Source organism: Doryrhamphus excisus, linkage group LG17, assembly GCF_037039965.1.
Source record: "Doryrhamphus excisus strain RoL-2023G ecotype Guam linkage group LG17, RoL_Dexc_Guam_v1.1, whole genome shotgun sequence".
Taxonomy (NCBI): domain Eukaryota; kingdom Metazoa; phylum Chordata; class Actinopteri; order Syngnathiformes; family Syngnathidae; genus Doryrhamphus; species Doryrhamphus excisus.
In genome coordinates, this window is record NC_136373.1 from 17,260,303 (window position 1) to 17,276,512 (window position 16,210).

Consider the following 16,210-nt stretch of genomic DNA (forward strand, 5'->3'; position numbering starts at 1 on the left):
TTATGAATGACTTTCCTCCTTTCCAACTTCCAACCCCAAACACGTTTTCTCACAGAACAGGATTCGAATCCACACAAAGAAGAGTCAACAATAAAACGCAAGCACATTCACCTGTCACGTTGTACATTTTTTTTATTTCGCTTGCAGAGAGAACAAATCCAACTGTAAATACTAATATAATATTTACCATACGATGCTATTTCTATGAAAAGACATGGAAGTTTACAGCCAGTATAAGCAAGGGCCTTTGTCACAGCGTCCCAAGGTTGTCAGTGCCGGACTCTGTAGGAATATGTCTGATATTTAGTTGACATAGTCGAGCACAAGAACAACCGAATATCAAACATATCACACAGCCTCCAGCTGATCGGAACGTCTCCGGCCTGCAGTGGCGACACAAAGCAGTCAAAACATGAACGCAAATTCAAATAAATGACAACATCATCCTTCGGGAAACCACAAGCAAACACACAACACTTACCAAGATGGCGACAAAAAAAAAGTCATACCTCACCGCCATTCTAAGTTCAAAATGAATGTGGGAGAAATTCCCCAGTGGGACGCTATTTATATACAACACCCAGAGATTTTTTAATGGGTGGGGGGGCCACTGTCACAGTCACTGTTGTATGTAATTAGGGTTGGATTGATCCAGGCCTGTAGCCTTTCCTCCCCACATTAGCGATGATCAATAGACACGATGTTCATCCCACTGTGAGTGGGATCACACTCGCACACACACACACACACACACACACACACTGCAGCTGCAAAATCAAATGACTTTCAGGGAGGACACACATGAAGATAGGATGAATTTGAAAGTGAATGGTTGTATGTCATATATATACATACATATATACATATATAATAACTCATTCATTCACTTTTCAGGACTTTATTACCATAATATTTTGACTTTCAATATTACATAACCTAATTAAAAAAAATTAGAACTTTATTTGTTGTTTCTCATAATATTACGACTTTAATTTTTAATATTTTTAATAATATTTAATATTTTTTAACATTTTTTTTAGAATTTTTTCCAGCATGTTTCTTGTAGATTTTATTCTAATTCTAATTTTCCAAATTTGTTGTTTCTCATAATATTACGACTTAATATTATTAATATTATATATTAATATTTCCTCTTTATGCCCCTAAAAATCCGATACTGATGTCGACCGATATGACATTTTTATGCTGATGTTGACCAATTATTATCAGTATCAATAATTAATATCGGACAGTTATTCATTCATTTTCTACCGCTTATCCTCACAAGGGTCACATGGGGAGTGCTCGAGCCTATCCCAGCCCATGAACCAAAAAAAGGCCCGATGGGGGACTACTTCTTCTGCCTGACAGCATCCCTCTGGTAAAATAATAGTAATCATAACTCATATTTAATGTTTATACTGTTTATGTACACCACTAAATCCAGCACATGCATAAATGTAATGCAGTAGAACATGTACTGATGGGTCCCAACCTACTATTTCTTATTACTATTACTATTATTCCTCCACATTTATTTTACTCATAACAAATATTAGTTTGTTGTCACTGGAGTCAACGGAGGGTTTCCACATGCTATAGAACCCAACGACGAATGGATGAACTCTTCATGGTGACATTCATTTCCACATAAGAGGCTTTCTGAAGTCCGTGCGGCCAACCAACCCAAGTGAGCACCAGCATCAGCAGCATCTCTGTATCCTCTGCTGCCATGACCTTGGCAGCCTATTGGGGCAGAATGACAGCCCGTTGATTGCCTAATTGTCAGCCTGGGGGCGCTTTTTAATACACTCAAACAGATGGAGCACCCAGCAGGGGCAAAGTCAAACGTGAGCAAAAAGGTTGTTTAAATTCTTCCTATATGAACATATATAGTACATATATATACAGTATATCCTAAATATACATTAAAACACACGCCATGTGTAAGTCATGAGCAAAGAGAAAGCATTTATTGCAGATACACAGCAAAAAAAATCTTATTTTTGATTTTTTTAATTTTTCCAAAAGTTGCAAAAAGTTCCCAAAAATTAAGTATAATTAATTAATTAATTAATTAACTAATATAATTAATTCTACTTTTATATTACTTTTAATAATAATTAATAAATAAAAAACTAATAAATAATTTTGAAAAAGACAGGAAAGTGTGACCATAAAAAGCAAGAAAATTGCATCCGTATTAATATAATATGCTTAAACACTTTACAACCTTAATAAAGGTTATTACAATGAACCGTAAAATATTTTTTAAAAAATTAAAAATGTGTAAAAAAAATTTTTTTTTTGTATTTTCATTTATCAATAGATGTGTCTGCACCTACTTCACCAAAACAAATTCCTAGTATGTGTGTGATCATATATGTATGATCATATATATGTGTGATATATATATATGATGCAATAAAACTATTTCTAATTCTGATTCTGATTCTGAAATATCATAAAAAAATACTTTTTTTTGTCATGTGAACTGTTTTTAATTCAAAATACACAAACATTTTTCATATTTTATTTTTACGTTGCCTAAATATGAAAGAGTTACGCTGTGGTAGTTTGTGTAGTGGTTTAATGTGCAACCCACATACAGGCAAAACAATGTGGAAGTGGAAACATATCCTACCAGTCAGACAGGGTCTAAAGTCAGGATCTCTAAAGTCAGGGAAATAAGATGTTTGATTTGTAACCGTCTTTTCCGCTGTATAAGGCACGCCGGTGTTTTAGCTGCACCCACTAAATGTAGAGAAAAACGGATTTGTACATATCCACGTCATAAAATGGCATATTGTGGCGTGGTACAAGTACGTGAAAATTTTTAATTGACATGAAAAAACTCACTTCGATCTTTTCAACCCAATGGAAATGTCAGGAGGTCGTTAATTACTCAATGCCGTAACAGTCATTTATATTCATCACACAGCAACTTAACACTCCAGAGGTAGCTAAGAAATGTGGCAACTTCAGGAAAGGTCCGATATGATATTACATGATTATTACATTATTTCTCCATAAGGCCGATACGGTTCTTCCTGTTTAGAAGCCTCCATCTTGAGCTACTCTGGTTTACAGTTTGGGTTCCTCTGGTTTCGGGTCCTCTGGTTTTATCTCTTCTGGTTTTGTTTCCACTGTTTTAGGGGGCTCTGACTTGGGCTCCTCTGGTTGGGGAGGTTCTGGTTTCGGTTCCTCCGGTTTCAGGGCCCCTTCAGGCCCTTCACTGCTGCACAGCTTGCTGCAAGAGAAACCAATAAAAAGCTGGTGATTGCACGATATCGTCCATGATTTGAGTCTGATAAATAATACCGTATATAGTTTTAATACGTTAACATGAGGCGAAATTCCCAGCATTCCCAGGATGAGGGATGCCGACTGTGTGCAGAAAGTGGAAACAATGCCGTATATATACCTTGCGGAATCTGCTCCTTTCTTCAAAAAGGCACATATGGCACTCGGACTTTGAAGCTGTTTGTTGAGGGATTCCAGTTCAGCGATCCACGAGTCCTTCTCCTTACCGTTCTCACCTTGAGGTCACATGATCACATGGGAAGACCACGCAAACTGGAGTTAAAGCACATGCTGGAATTCCGGCTCTAGAGGCTACTACTAGCTTTACTTCTACTTCTTAATATAGTATCTAACACATCTGAGTACAACTGATACAAGATAGGCGTGTCATGGCATGGGGCTGCACGAGAGCTGCCACTGCAGAACAGGGGAAGGGTTCAGGTGCAATGGTAAAAAAAAAAAAAACTACATCAAATTTTACATTTTTAAAACAGTAACAAATTGCATAGGTTTTGTGTGTACGCTCTTTTTTGTGAGTAGCGACCTTCTCCACGGTCCTTGAACGCACCATAGTGTGTGTGCTAATGTTCTCTCAGTGATGTCATCAGGAGCGGAAGAGGATTCCAGTAGCCCTTACATTCCAGATAATAGGGATTTGGGTTTCTCCTCGGTGAACCGCAGCTCCCCGGTGCTGGCAGCACTCATGCAGCCTCATGCCATGACACTATTAGCTTGGTACTCACTTGCGTTGTGGTGTGTTTGAGTCATTTTTCCATTTATTTCTATAGCACTCAAGTACTCAAGGAGGGATGTACTTGAGATATGTACTGTGTACTATGAGATACTGTGTATATTTAGACAATGACATACGGTACACAGTGCTGTCGTGTTAGCTAAAATAGTACCATTTTTTTACCTTCCAGATTGGTGAATAGTGTCTGCAGTGCCACCAACTCATCATCTAGTGTTTTCTGCAGGGAAGGAAAGAGGAAGTCAGCGATATGATTTGTGTTATCTTTATGATCAACGACGTGCATCTTATCGGTGTGATGATCACGGACAGACACACATTGTCTTTTGTCTCTCTATTTGGCTGGCACTCCCGTTTTTGTTGACATTGCAGGAATGTCCCATGATGAGATTCTATTATTAACTACACTGGTTTTTGGAGTTAATTCTGCATTCCTTTTCAATAAATTCCTTTTTATGTCATTACCCCTTTTTATGAAGTTATGTATGTGGTCCAATGTAAGGAGGGAAAATTATGTCATTTCAGTCGCATAAAGTCCAAATATCCAATCACAGCGGAGTGGGTGTGCCGTGGGTGGAATTAATTAAAACTGATTTTGGAAATCTGAGGAAATACAGCTGGAATGGGTGCAGATTCTGGAAGATCTAGAAAGCTTGAGAGTGTAGCTGCTCTAAAGGAGTCCACATCTCAATACAAAGGGCTGAAAACAAACATAATAATAGGTCTCCTTTAACTTTCTGTTTGTCTTTTTTTTTTTAAATTACGACTTTATTCTCATAGTATTTTGACTTTATTGTCAACACATAATAACTTTTTCCAGGAACTAACTTTATTATTTGTTTCTCATCATGTTCATTTTTTATACTACTAAATTTGTTATTTTTCTTCATAATATTACATCATAAAATTACTACTTTTTTGTTAGATTACACCTTTTTTCTGGGAATATTTTGACTTTATTATTTGGACCCCTTATATGGTATAAGCCGGGTATATGAATGATTTTGAAAAAATTACACAACAGAATAAATGACTTTCCCTGTGAAGTAACTACACTTATGGGGGAATAATTCCTTTACTATTAAAATTCCTGTTTTGGTACTATAACTATAATTCATTAAAACAGACCGTTTTGGAAATCTGAGGAAATGCAGCTGGAATGGGTGCAGATTCTGGAAGGTCTAGAAAGCTTGAGAGTGTAGCTGCTCTAAAGGAGTCCACATCTCAATACAAAGGAAAATGAAATGAAAATTAACATTTGTTTTCAGAATTACGACTTTATTCTCATAACATTTTGACTTTATTGTCAAAACATAATAACTTTTTCCATAAAGTAACTTTATTTGTTTCTCATGTTCATTTTTTATACTACTAAAATTATGATATTTTTTTCATAATATCATATCATAAAATTGCAACTTTTTTTGTTAGATTACACCTTTTTTCTGGTAATATTTTGACTTTATTATTTGGACCCCTTATGCAGCTGGAATGGGTGCAGATTCTGGAAGATCTAGAAAGCTTGAAAGTGTAGCTGCTCTAAAGGAGTCCACAGATCAATACAAAGGAAAATGAAATTAAAATGATTGTCTTTCTTTTTTTTCTTCGTAATTACGACTTTATTCTCATAATATTTTGACTTTATTGTCAATAATAACTTTTTCCATAAACTAACTTTATTTGTTTCTCATTATGTTCATTTTTTTATACTACTAAAATTATGTTTTTTTCCCCATAGTATTACATCATAAAATTGCAACTTTTTTTTGTTAGATAACACCTTTTTTCTGGTAATATTTTGACTTTATTATTTGGACCCCTTGTACGGTACAAGTCGGATATATGAATTATTTAGAAAAATGTTACACAACTGAATAAATGACTTTCCCTGTGAAGTAACTACACTTATGGGGGAATAATTCCTTTCCTATTAAAAATAAAAATAACTATAATTAAATTACTATTTGCTGATGAATCTAGTTCCTACCAGGGCTCCTTGGCATTTTTTTAGGTCCGCCTTGGTCTTCAGTACTTTCTGATCTACTGAGACACCTCCAGTCTTCAGCGCGTTCACGTCCTTGTTGCTTTGCTCGATTTGGTTCTCAAGGGACATTTTCTCCTCCTGGTATCCTCCCAGCAGGTCGTGCGTCAGCCGCAGCTTGATGCGCTCGATCCTGTTCTGTTTGTCCACTTGGTCGTGCTCCCTTTTGCGGGTTTTGATGATCACCACCAACATGACGGTCACCGCGATGGTGAGAGGCAGCAACAGTTGCAGCTTCATCCTCTCACCTGGCGTCTCTCGGCTGCGACACGATCCTCTAAACGGACGGCATGGCACCGCTTCCGGTGTGCTTCCGGGTCAGCACCTTCCTAAATCACGGATTTGTACCCATAAACTCACGATGAAGTCTACGGAATGAGACGTCGATCGCGTTCAACTCCAGGTGTGTCTAAGACACGCTCACGTGTCTTGTGATCGGAAGTGCACGGCTCGATACAAGCATCGATAGTGTCGATACCAGCGTGACAGGTGTACTGTCAGGTGTAGAACCTTTTTCCTGCGAGGGCCACTGACTGGAAAATGAAAGGATGCTAAGACTTTACAAAAAACAACTACATTTATTTTTGTGAAAAATTGAAAAAAAAATTTATTATTTTTTAAATTACAATAATTGTCCTCTTAATATTTTGACTATTTTTGCAACATTAGAGCTGTTTTTTAATTTTTTTTCCAGCATGTTTCTTGTAGATTTTATTCTTGCAATTAGGACTTTATTACCATAATATTTTGACTTTCAACATTCCATAACCTAATTTTCCAAATTTGTTGTTTCTCATAATATTATGACTTTAATTTTTTATATTTTCTCTTTATGCCCCTAAAAATCCGATACTGAGGTCAACCGATATCACATTTTTATGCTGATGTTGGCCAATAATTATCAGTATCAATAATTATCAGACAGTCATTCATTCATTTTTTTATGGCTTATCCTCACAAGGGTGACATGGGGGGTGCTGGAGCCTATCCCAGCTGTCTTCGGGCGAAAAGACAGCTGGCCAGCCAATCACAGGGCACATATAGACAAACAACCATTCACACTCACATTCATACCTATGGACAATTTGGAGTGGCTAATTAACCTAGCATGTTTTTGGAATGTGGGAGGAAACCGGAGTACCCGGAGAAATCCCACGCATGCACGGGGAGAACATGCAAACTCCACACAGAGATGGCCCAGGGTGGGATTGAACTTAGGCCTCTTAGCTGTGAGGCATGTGCGCTAACCACTCAACCACCGTGGAGCTAATTATCGGACATTCAAGGCACAAACCAGCAAATCATTGAATGATCTTGAAAAATGATCGGCAACCGATCCCAAATGTGATCCTGTTGACTTGGTGAAATCCTAATATGGGTGCCAACTTTCCACATTGAGTGAATAATGTAGCTTGGCAAGGTTAGCGTGTTCTTATGGCGAAGTAGACACTCCCAATACATACAATGTAAAGTATTTCTGGATTCTAATGTGCCATTCATCGTGCCAAATCTACGACATCCCCTGAGATCAATCCCGTTTACATGCGCCATTCACGGATGTCAAACTATTTGAGGCCTGGCTTTGGGTTCTTTTGAAGGCTAACAATCACAATGGGTGTGAATATGATTGACATTGATAAACACAAGTCGGAATACAATAAAAGAGAGGCATTATATTTGATTTTTTTCTGAAACTTGGCCCATCGAAATAATAACATTGGAGCTTTAGTCCCCATAGACTGAGTGCTCTGGTTAGCATGTTTTTTTGGTTAAAGTCGAAAATGTATGCCCCGATTTTGCCTCGGTTTGACATGTGTCTTGTCATGTTATTATTACACCATTTAGATTCTATTACTATACTATATATTCATTAATAATGAATGAATATATTAAGTTCTATGTGAAGTATTTCTATAATGCCTCATATTAACTCACCGGCAAGATCTCAGTGTATAGACTGGTCATGTATCTCATCTCGTTTCATATTATCTGCATACTGTATTTGTATATAACTGGGTTATATCATAACTGTTGATTTTGTTAATACTTGGCTTGGTTATATTGTTTATTTTTCGATATTGTGTATTTTTGTACTGCTTAACTGATTCTGTACTCTTGCTGCTGTGCAATGCAAATTAAAGGCATATCTTATCTCATCTTACTATTAGTATCAGTCTGGTGCTTGTGTATCTCATGGCACTGTACAGTAACACCGCTGACACCCAGTGACCACTGCAGAACATTACAACATCTCAAATACATTTTCTGAATGTCTTATATTTGTATTGTACTTGATGTAGACATTTTCATGCTCCAATTATGAACTCATAATATGCCATATTCAACCACAAAACAGCATTATTTATTAATATATATTTTTTTAAACCATGATTGAGTGAAATATCAGAATTAGCACTGCAGAGTGTGTACGACAACATCAACAAAATAAAAATATACAGGTATTTGTGGAAATAAAGAGAAGAAATATCGATATCAGTACGCTAGTATCCATTGAACCGATGCTGATACTGCTGATATCGACAGTGCAGCTACTTGGATCCCCCCAACGTACGGCATACAGTGCGTGTCTTACATGAATAATGGCGTAAAAAGCAGGTGTAAATCTGTCATGGAGTCGGGTTGGGGGTGGAGTGTCATTGTATTGTGGGCGTGGCCGCAGCAGGACGTAAATCCCATCAAGGTGTGTTCATCAGTGCGTCACTTATTGCGGAAGTCCTATTGAAGAAGTAGTTTGGCGGGTGAAGGATCGGGGAGAGCTGGAAATAAAATCAAACAGGCACAAAATGAAGTTCGTGGTGGTTTTATTCGGCCTCAGTTTGGCGGTGATGGCCGCAATGATCTTCCAGACTTTGCGCCAGGAGTTGGAATTCCGCAATTCGAAAGCCCGCAGACTGGAGGACTTGTCAGTGGCCAAGAGGGAAGAGAAAGTCATAGACGCGATCAAACCGCAAATCAATGAGCTGAAGACCAACCTGGCGTCCGTCATGGGCAGGATGGACGAGCTGAAGAAACGCAAAGCGGCGACTGAGAAAACGGAGCAGGGAGTCAAAAAGGACTTGGATGCGTGCGGTAAAACTCAGGCAAGCGGTGAAATACACACTTGCGTGTTGAATTAACTCCTGTGTGACTTCGGTGGCTGTTTCTAATATTTTGGTTCCGGTGGAACCTCGGTTAGCGGCCGCCCCGTTCGGTTAGAGTTGCGTTTACAACTCACACAAGTCCAGCTGTGTTCCTAGCGTACAAAAACGTCTTTTCTCGTCACTACACGATCCGTACCGGAAATGCGATCGGTTTTACGCATGTGCAGAAAACACCTCCAGCCGGTCTGCCTGTTTTTCAGCAGTCACGTGCTGACCGGAAATGATGTCTTGGTTAATAAAGACATACAAACATCTGCATGCTAGCCTAGTCTTTTAATAAGAGTCACTTGTAAAATAACCATATAATAATAATAATATATAAATTATTGGTCCAATTAATACATACATAAATAATTAATACATAAATAACCACCCACCATATATGGAATTTGGTCAATAACAATAGAATTGATCGTTAAACGTGGCATCTTGTGGAAATTTACATAATGTAAATTAAATGCTATCATCACAAGGAGAAGGAATATTCGTGTGGGGAAGTATTTCCCCGGCGGACCGCTCAATTGTGGCGGAATCTCATCATAAAAACTAGCGACCTAAAACACCAACAAAAGTTGGCGGACACTTCTTTAAAGGAGTGTGAATTGAAGCTAGCTGGGTTAGCTTAGTTTAGCAGAGCATGCTAGTTTGGCTGCGTGTGTGTTAAGGCTGCATAAGTAAAATGTCTGTGTTTTTTTTTTTTGTTGTTTTTTTTACAATGGCATGTTTATTCTTGCACCCAGTTCGCTGTAACTGTAAACAAACATTCCCAGTATACGCAGAACACGCTTAGCGCTGTTTGCCACACCGTCACCAAAAAATGTCTTACATTAATATTGCAATTGAATTTGCATGGGTGACTACATCTTCCTTAATTTTTTAAAATATTTTGTAGCAATGTATACGTAGGTTGACATGCCTTTTGGAAAAGTTAGCCATGCTACAACCATTTCTCAATTATTGGCGCAAAATTCCCATTTACATGCATCTATATGGAACAGATTAATTGATTCTGATAACATTTGTTTTGGTTAGAGTCACATCTTCTGGAATGAATTAATGACGCTAACCATGGTTCCGCTGTACTTAGCTACACCAGAGGGTCATTGAGACATATTTTTTTTTTTGCTTCCTTGCAACATTTCTACTTGAAATAACTAACAAATACTTTATGACTGTCTTTGTTAGGAAAGCACGGAGAAGAACAAGAAAGATGTCATGAACTCCATAGCTAAAATCAAAGGTATGTATAGTATAGCATTAGTCCACAAATACAGCAATGTGAAAAATAATTAAAATCTTCTACTGCAGTACCGATGCGCTCAAAAGGGTACAAATTTTACAAAAAATAAATGAATAAACACACGATACTATTAACCTGGATTCAACAATAGTGTGTAATATGACTTTCTCTTTTGCTCCACCCTTCAGCTGATCACGCGGAGGAAAAAGCAAAAGCAGAGGAGCAATTAAAGAGCTTGAAACAACAGATCTTGGATCGAGACAAAGCTGTTTGCATTTTTGCTGATCCCAGCATCGCAGAGGCACGGTAGGAAACATTCAATCAGGGTGGAAAATAATATCTACAAGCGCACCGGTCCTTTCTGCTGCGGTGTTTGTTTACTACTCTTGCATTGTTTTACATGTTATCGTTGTTCCTGTTTTGCAGGAGGCTGTGTGGAATGGATGCTCCACATTAAAGACAAATCAGAAAACAACAATGTTGATGCTGAGCAGGACCCACGAGCTCAGGGTGTGTTTTGTGAAAATGCGATTCTTTTGTTGAATAGAAGAATCAATTCCACTTGATGCAGATGTGGAGATGTTTTTGTCTCTTTTTGTGACGTTATGGTGCCGCAGTGTTAAATTGTCTACCTTTTCTAAGTGCAAAATAAAGTCAAAAAAATAAACATCCCGTATCTCGGATTTGTCACTGGTATCGGTCACAAAGCGTATTCTTAGTGTTTTGCAAATATTTATACATTTTTTTCTTGTCATAAATCTTTATATTTTGATTTATCATAATACTATATACTAATACTACTTTTCACACTTTATTACAAATACTGCAAATGCATTGTAATTATCATTATATATTATTATATATATTATTATAAATTATTATTATATATTATTATTTTAAACATTTTGTTTCAACAAAAGTGTTTTTTTTGAGAATACAGGTTTACAATAGGAAATAAATAGGGTCCATACAGACCAATCACACTGCGGAATTAAGGCACGTGACTCAGGAACCCCTCTGTGACGTCACATCCAAGTAGTCCCTCATGCCCGCCCCGGAAAACGAGTTTTGTGATTTTGTCCAACACAAGTACAATAAACAATAAAAAAGAAAGTTATTTATATGTTATTTACAAAAGTTAACTGCTGGACGTGCTGTACAGCAGCAAATAAAGCAAAGAACAACAAATACGGTAAAAACAATACACAAAATGACGACACTAATAATTTTGTAAGGTACTTTGCTCAAATGCCAATATTTCTATAATAAAATGCATCTTTAGGCTGTCGCTATTGGTTCTTTACAAAATATACAGTACAGTACTTGGGTCTGGGTCCTTTAAGGTCGTTGCTGTGAGAACTAGTCGACTAGTTCCGGAAATAGTGTCTCCATTCTGGCCAATTACAATGCAGACATAGCTCACGTGATCACAACGTCACGCGTTGCGTCAGGCTGTGCCGCTCCCGCATGCCGGAAGTTGACAGAGGTGAACTCTCGTCACATGAAGGCATATGTTTGTTTTACTCGTTTCAATTTCCTTCAATTTATAAGCATTTTTAACTATTATAGTTTGTTTGTTTTACCATTATCTTCATGCCAAACGCACACATGGCGAGAACCTTCTTCCGAATACTGAAAGGCTGTCAGAACCTTGCTTCAACCCCATCCAAGTACCCTCAACCATTCACAAGCAGCGTTGTGCGCACCATAGTGGTATGTACTTTTATGCCTGTCAAAATGTCTCAACATAAATATGGTGTAATGCAACCCTTCTACCAGGTCAGTGTATCAAACTCAATCTAATGTATTTACACTGTGTCGATACTTTGCACTACGCCATCAAATGTCTAAGTACCAAAGTGTGTCACAGACACAGTGTTTACTTTTGCACCTTGTCATCATCCTCAGGGGATGCCCTTCCCGTTTTCTTTCAAGCCTCGGGACTTCAGTCAGCCAAATTCCTCCTGGAGTGAAGAAATGATGCGCTTGTATGACTACTACAACAGCCAGTGTGAGGTGGAGACTGAAAGCGGGGAGAAACAGAGGGGACCCTGGAGGAGATTACCCAGCTACAATCGCACCCTCAAGTATGCAAAAGGTGGACAGCATGGACCGACGTACACATTCACCTGATTAACAGTCGACGAGCACGAAAAAGAAACCAATCTTCTGTTTTCCTCTTCAGGTGGCGCCTATCTAAGTAAATTCATCCAGTCCAAAAACCGTCTCTTTACCCGCAGCATCAAAACCGCAGGGGCCGCCTTTGAGTATGTTGTTTTTCTTAACAAAGAAGAGCAGAGGACCGTCTGCATTTTCCAGGCGGGATACCTGCTGGAGGGGCCCCCGGGGTGAGCTATCTACCGTCCTGTTACCCTGTAGCTACTATCCATCCAGCTATCTTTCCATCAGCAGCAGTGTACAAACATTTTCCACAGATTTCAACTTTATGCTACAAAAATAATTTTCCACCCCTCATAATATGATGTCTTTATTCTTGGAAAATTATCACTTTTTCCTTTTTCACTTCTTCAGCACTTTAGGTGCCTTGAAAAGTACTCTCAAATCTAACCTTATTTTTATTTTTATTTTTATTTTTATTTTTATTTTTATTTTTATTTTTATTTTTATTTTTATTTTTATTTTTATTTTTATTTTTATTTTTATTTTTATTTTTATTTTTATTTTTATTTTAAGATCAAAACTTTTTCCCTCTTAATATTATTACTTTATTCTCCTAATGTAACAACTTTATTTTTATAAAATTTACTTTTTTCTACTCATAAAATTAAATTTTTTTCTTTTTATAGCATAACTTTGTTCTCCTAAAATTACAACAATATTTTTTATAAAATTATGGCTTTATTCTCATATTTTTACTTTATTCATTTCACTGTTTTTCATTTTTTGTTTGTGTTTTTGAGGGCGAGGGCTAATTAAATATTTTTTTTGCCCTGATCATATTACAACTTTATTTGTGTAAAATTTTTAAATTTTTCTTGTAAGATTACAACATTTTTATCACATTATTCTGCTAATATTTTTACTTTAGTCTCACCACATTACTGCTCTTTTTTTCTATCCATCTCTCTACCTACCTACCTACCTACCTACCTACCTATCGATGATGTTATCTCTCTCTATCGATCAATCCATAATGAAAAGATTAAATCAAATGAAGATTATATGATGCTTTGTTTACTAGTGAGCATTTTATTGCTTGTATTTCCAGACATGTCCACGGGGGGGCAATCGCCACCATGATTGACTCTGTGTCAGGGACTCATGCAGCGTACATATCTGGACCTCTGATGACTGCCAACCTAAATATCGATTACCGCAGGTTAGCAATGCAGCATATTCACATTCAATACAATAACGATGTGTTTAATGTCATACCGGCCATATGCATGTGTCTACTTTGAGTGAATTGGCTGGAATCAACAGTCGAATGTTTTGTGGGGCGCCTGAGGTCCATTGTCGCCTGCTCGGTTTTGAGTGGATTCAGTTCCGGGTTGTTCTGACGAGGCCAGTGGTGTCGTTTGAAAAATTGAGGGGTGAAGACATCACCCCCGTGGGGCGCCGATGCTGATGTTCCGGGAGCTGGAAAAACATACTTGGTACCTTCCTGTCAGTCAGGAAGCTGTTGACCCACAGACATGCGGAGGGGGGGTGAGGACATGGCTCGGAACTATGATGTTTAAAGGTGGAATTGAACAGGATGGTGGAATATGCAGCCCCATTTTCACTGCATCCAGGTCCTGGAGTCCAGACGGATCTCCATTTCACTGATGGTTTAGTGCAGGCTGAGGTGGGGGGTTGCTGCCACCCTGTTGTTGTCTGTTGCATGGGCGAGGGGAGGCTGTTTCCTGTGGTCGGTGGTAGTCTTCGAGCCTTTCCACGCGGCCGCCATCATTGTTCGGGTCCATGTTTTTGTAGACCACACACCCGATGTCAGTTAATTGAACAGCGGCATTAAACCGGGTATTTTCTGACTGTAAATCTGAATGCATATAAGAATGTTTTCCTAACAAAGACCCGCTTTCTTTTAAGCCCAATCCCACTGGGAAGTACGGTGTTAATCGAAAGCACCCTCGATAAGAGGGAAGGCAGAAAGACCTTTATTTCCTGTAAAGTGACCAGCACCGATGGCTCCAAGCTGCACACGGAGGCCAAAGGTGACATATTTTATTCATTCATTCTAACGTGTACAATATGGACTCCATTTTCTTTTTCATCACTGTTGTTTTTTTCTTGTCTCTTTCTACAGTCCTGTTCCTGTCAATCAATGTCAGCCATTTATTGGGAGTGTGACACAAACCTAAAACGCTATTGGTTGTTCCTCGTTGGACTTCTTGGGGAAAAAAGTGCTTTTTTGTGTGTGTTTTATGTGCCTAACTTATTTTAGAAATTTTTTTTTTTTTTTAGACAGTGGGACACTAACCATGACTTCAAACTGTTACACTCAACCCCTGATCTAGTGGATTGTTAAAGCCTTATCATATGTCATTCACTGCATTGTTCAGATTGTACTGAGCAGCCAGAACGGTTCCAAGGTCACACAGTATGTGATATTTATGGTTCTATGGTTATAATCACACTTTTTCTGTTTTTTTTTTTTTACACTTCTGTGGTGGCGTTAGAAAAAAACTCTAGATTTTTGTAGCTGTTAGACCCCCCCCCCCCACCCCCCACCGAGGTTGGACTAGATGTGCCGACTTGTCATGTCGTCACACGAGTGCTACGTGACGTCCATACATTTCCATAAAAGTTTGTAATTAGTGCCTCCATATTGTACTAATTTATCTTACTTGACTACCTCATTATTTACTAACACCAACATCACACACTGTAAAATCTTCTCCACATGTCGGGTCCTTAACATACTCAAAACTTGATATGCTGTATGAATTTCTAAAAAAAAAAATGATGAAAGTATGAGTCGTCTTTTAAAGTATCAAGAACAGACAAATGTGTCGCTGAGACAGTCCAAGCTAAACATACATCAAATAAAACGCAAACTTTGACGTCAATAAAGAAACTCGCATCATTTCTCCGACATTTATGGATGTTCTTCAGCCCCCTCCCACTAAATATTGCGCAATTATCATCTCATATAGTGCTGACATTGCACACATCTGAGGAGCACGCACTTGTGTGGTTTCTCTGTTGGAGGGCCCCTTTGACCTCAGTTGAAAAGCTACCTTGCTATCTGTAACGTATTTGCGGTGTGTGTGTGTGTGTGTGTCAAGAGTCGTGGTCAAGGTCAGGCAAGGGTGTTGTCAGTTAAAACTATTACACACACACACACAAAAACATGACTATTATTATACTAGGTTATTTTAAAGGAAGTCCTTTAACGTGGTTCTCCATGGTTCTCACTTGGAAAAGAGGGCAGTGCCATGTCAGGGTCGGGGATGAGATCCTGTCCCGAGTGGAGGAGTTGAAATCCCTCGGGGTTTTCTTCATGAATGAAGGTTGCTGCGGCAGAAAGGACAGGATCAAAACTGCTACTTTCAGCATTGTTCCTAATATGAATGAAAACTTTAAAATAAAAAAAACGTATCTTTCATTCAGCCCGCTTGTGTCCAAGAAGTTATTCCCTGATTTAGTAAACAACGAAAATACATTTCTGGCGATCACAATAGAGGAAAATATGAGCTGGAAACCTCATATTACAAATATACAACATAAGGTGGTCAGAAATATTTCAGTAT

At 38.1% G+C, this 16,210-nt stretch overlaps 3 protein-coding genes across 3 annotated transcripts; 2 read left to right on the forward strand and 1 right to left on the reverse strand.

Annotated features, from left to right (window-relative positions):
- Positions 1 to 2,551: 2,551 nt before the first annotated feature.
- LOC131136845 (uncharacterized) lies at positions 2,552 to 6,480 on the reverse strand. The gene is made up of 4 exons (XM_058084132.2): positions 6,042 to 6,480; positions 4,220 to 4,274; positions 3,425 to 3,539; positions 2,552 to 3,250 (listed from the first exon to the last, which is right to left on the reverse strand). The coding sequence occupies exons 1-4, from the start codon at positions 6,333 to 6,335 to the stop codon at positions 3,085 to 3,087; spliced, it is 630 nt and encodes a 209-aa protein (XP_057940115.2). The 5' UTR covers positions 6,336 to 6,480; the 3' UTR covers positions 2,552 to 3,084.
- A 2,337-nt stretch (positions 6,481 to 8,817) lies between these two features.
- On the forward strand, positions 8,818 to 11,163 carry LOC131136846 (uncharacterized). Its single transcript, XM_058084133.2, has 4 exons — positions 8,818 to 9,196; positions 10,442 to 10,496; positions 10,685 to 10,802; positions 10,923 to 11,163. Exons 1-4 carry the CDS (start codon positions 8,900 to 8,902, stop codon positions 10,951 to 10,953), a joined length of 501 nt encoding a protein of 166 aa, XP_057940116.2. The 5' UTR covers positions 8,818 to 8,899; the 3' UTR covers positions 10,954 to 11,163.
- Positions 11,164 to 11,937: 774 nt separating this feature from the next.
- On the forward strand, positions 11,938 to 16,069 carry them4 (thioesterase superfamily member 4). Its single transcript, XM_058084129.2, has 6 exons — positions 11,938 to 12,209; positions 12,405 to 12,594; positions 12,682 to 12,844; positions 13,726 to 13,836; positions 14,547 to 14,671; positions 14,764 to 16,069. Exons 1-6 carry the CDS (start codon positions 12,090 to 12,092, stop codon positions 14,805 to 14,807), a joined length of 753 nt encoding a protein of 250 aa, XP_057940112.2. The 5' UTR covers positions 11,938 to 12,089; the 3' UTR covers positions 14,808 to 16,069.
- The last annotated feature ends 141 nt before the right edge of the window (positions 16,070 to 16,210 follow it).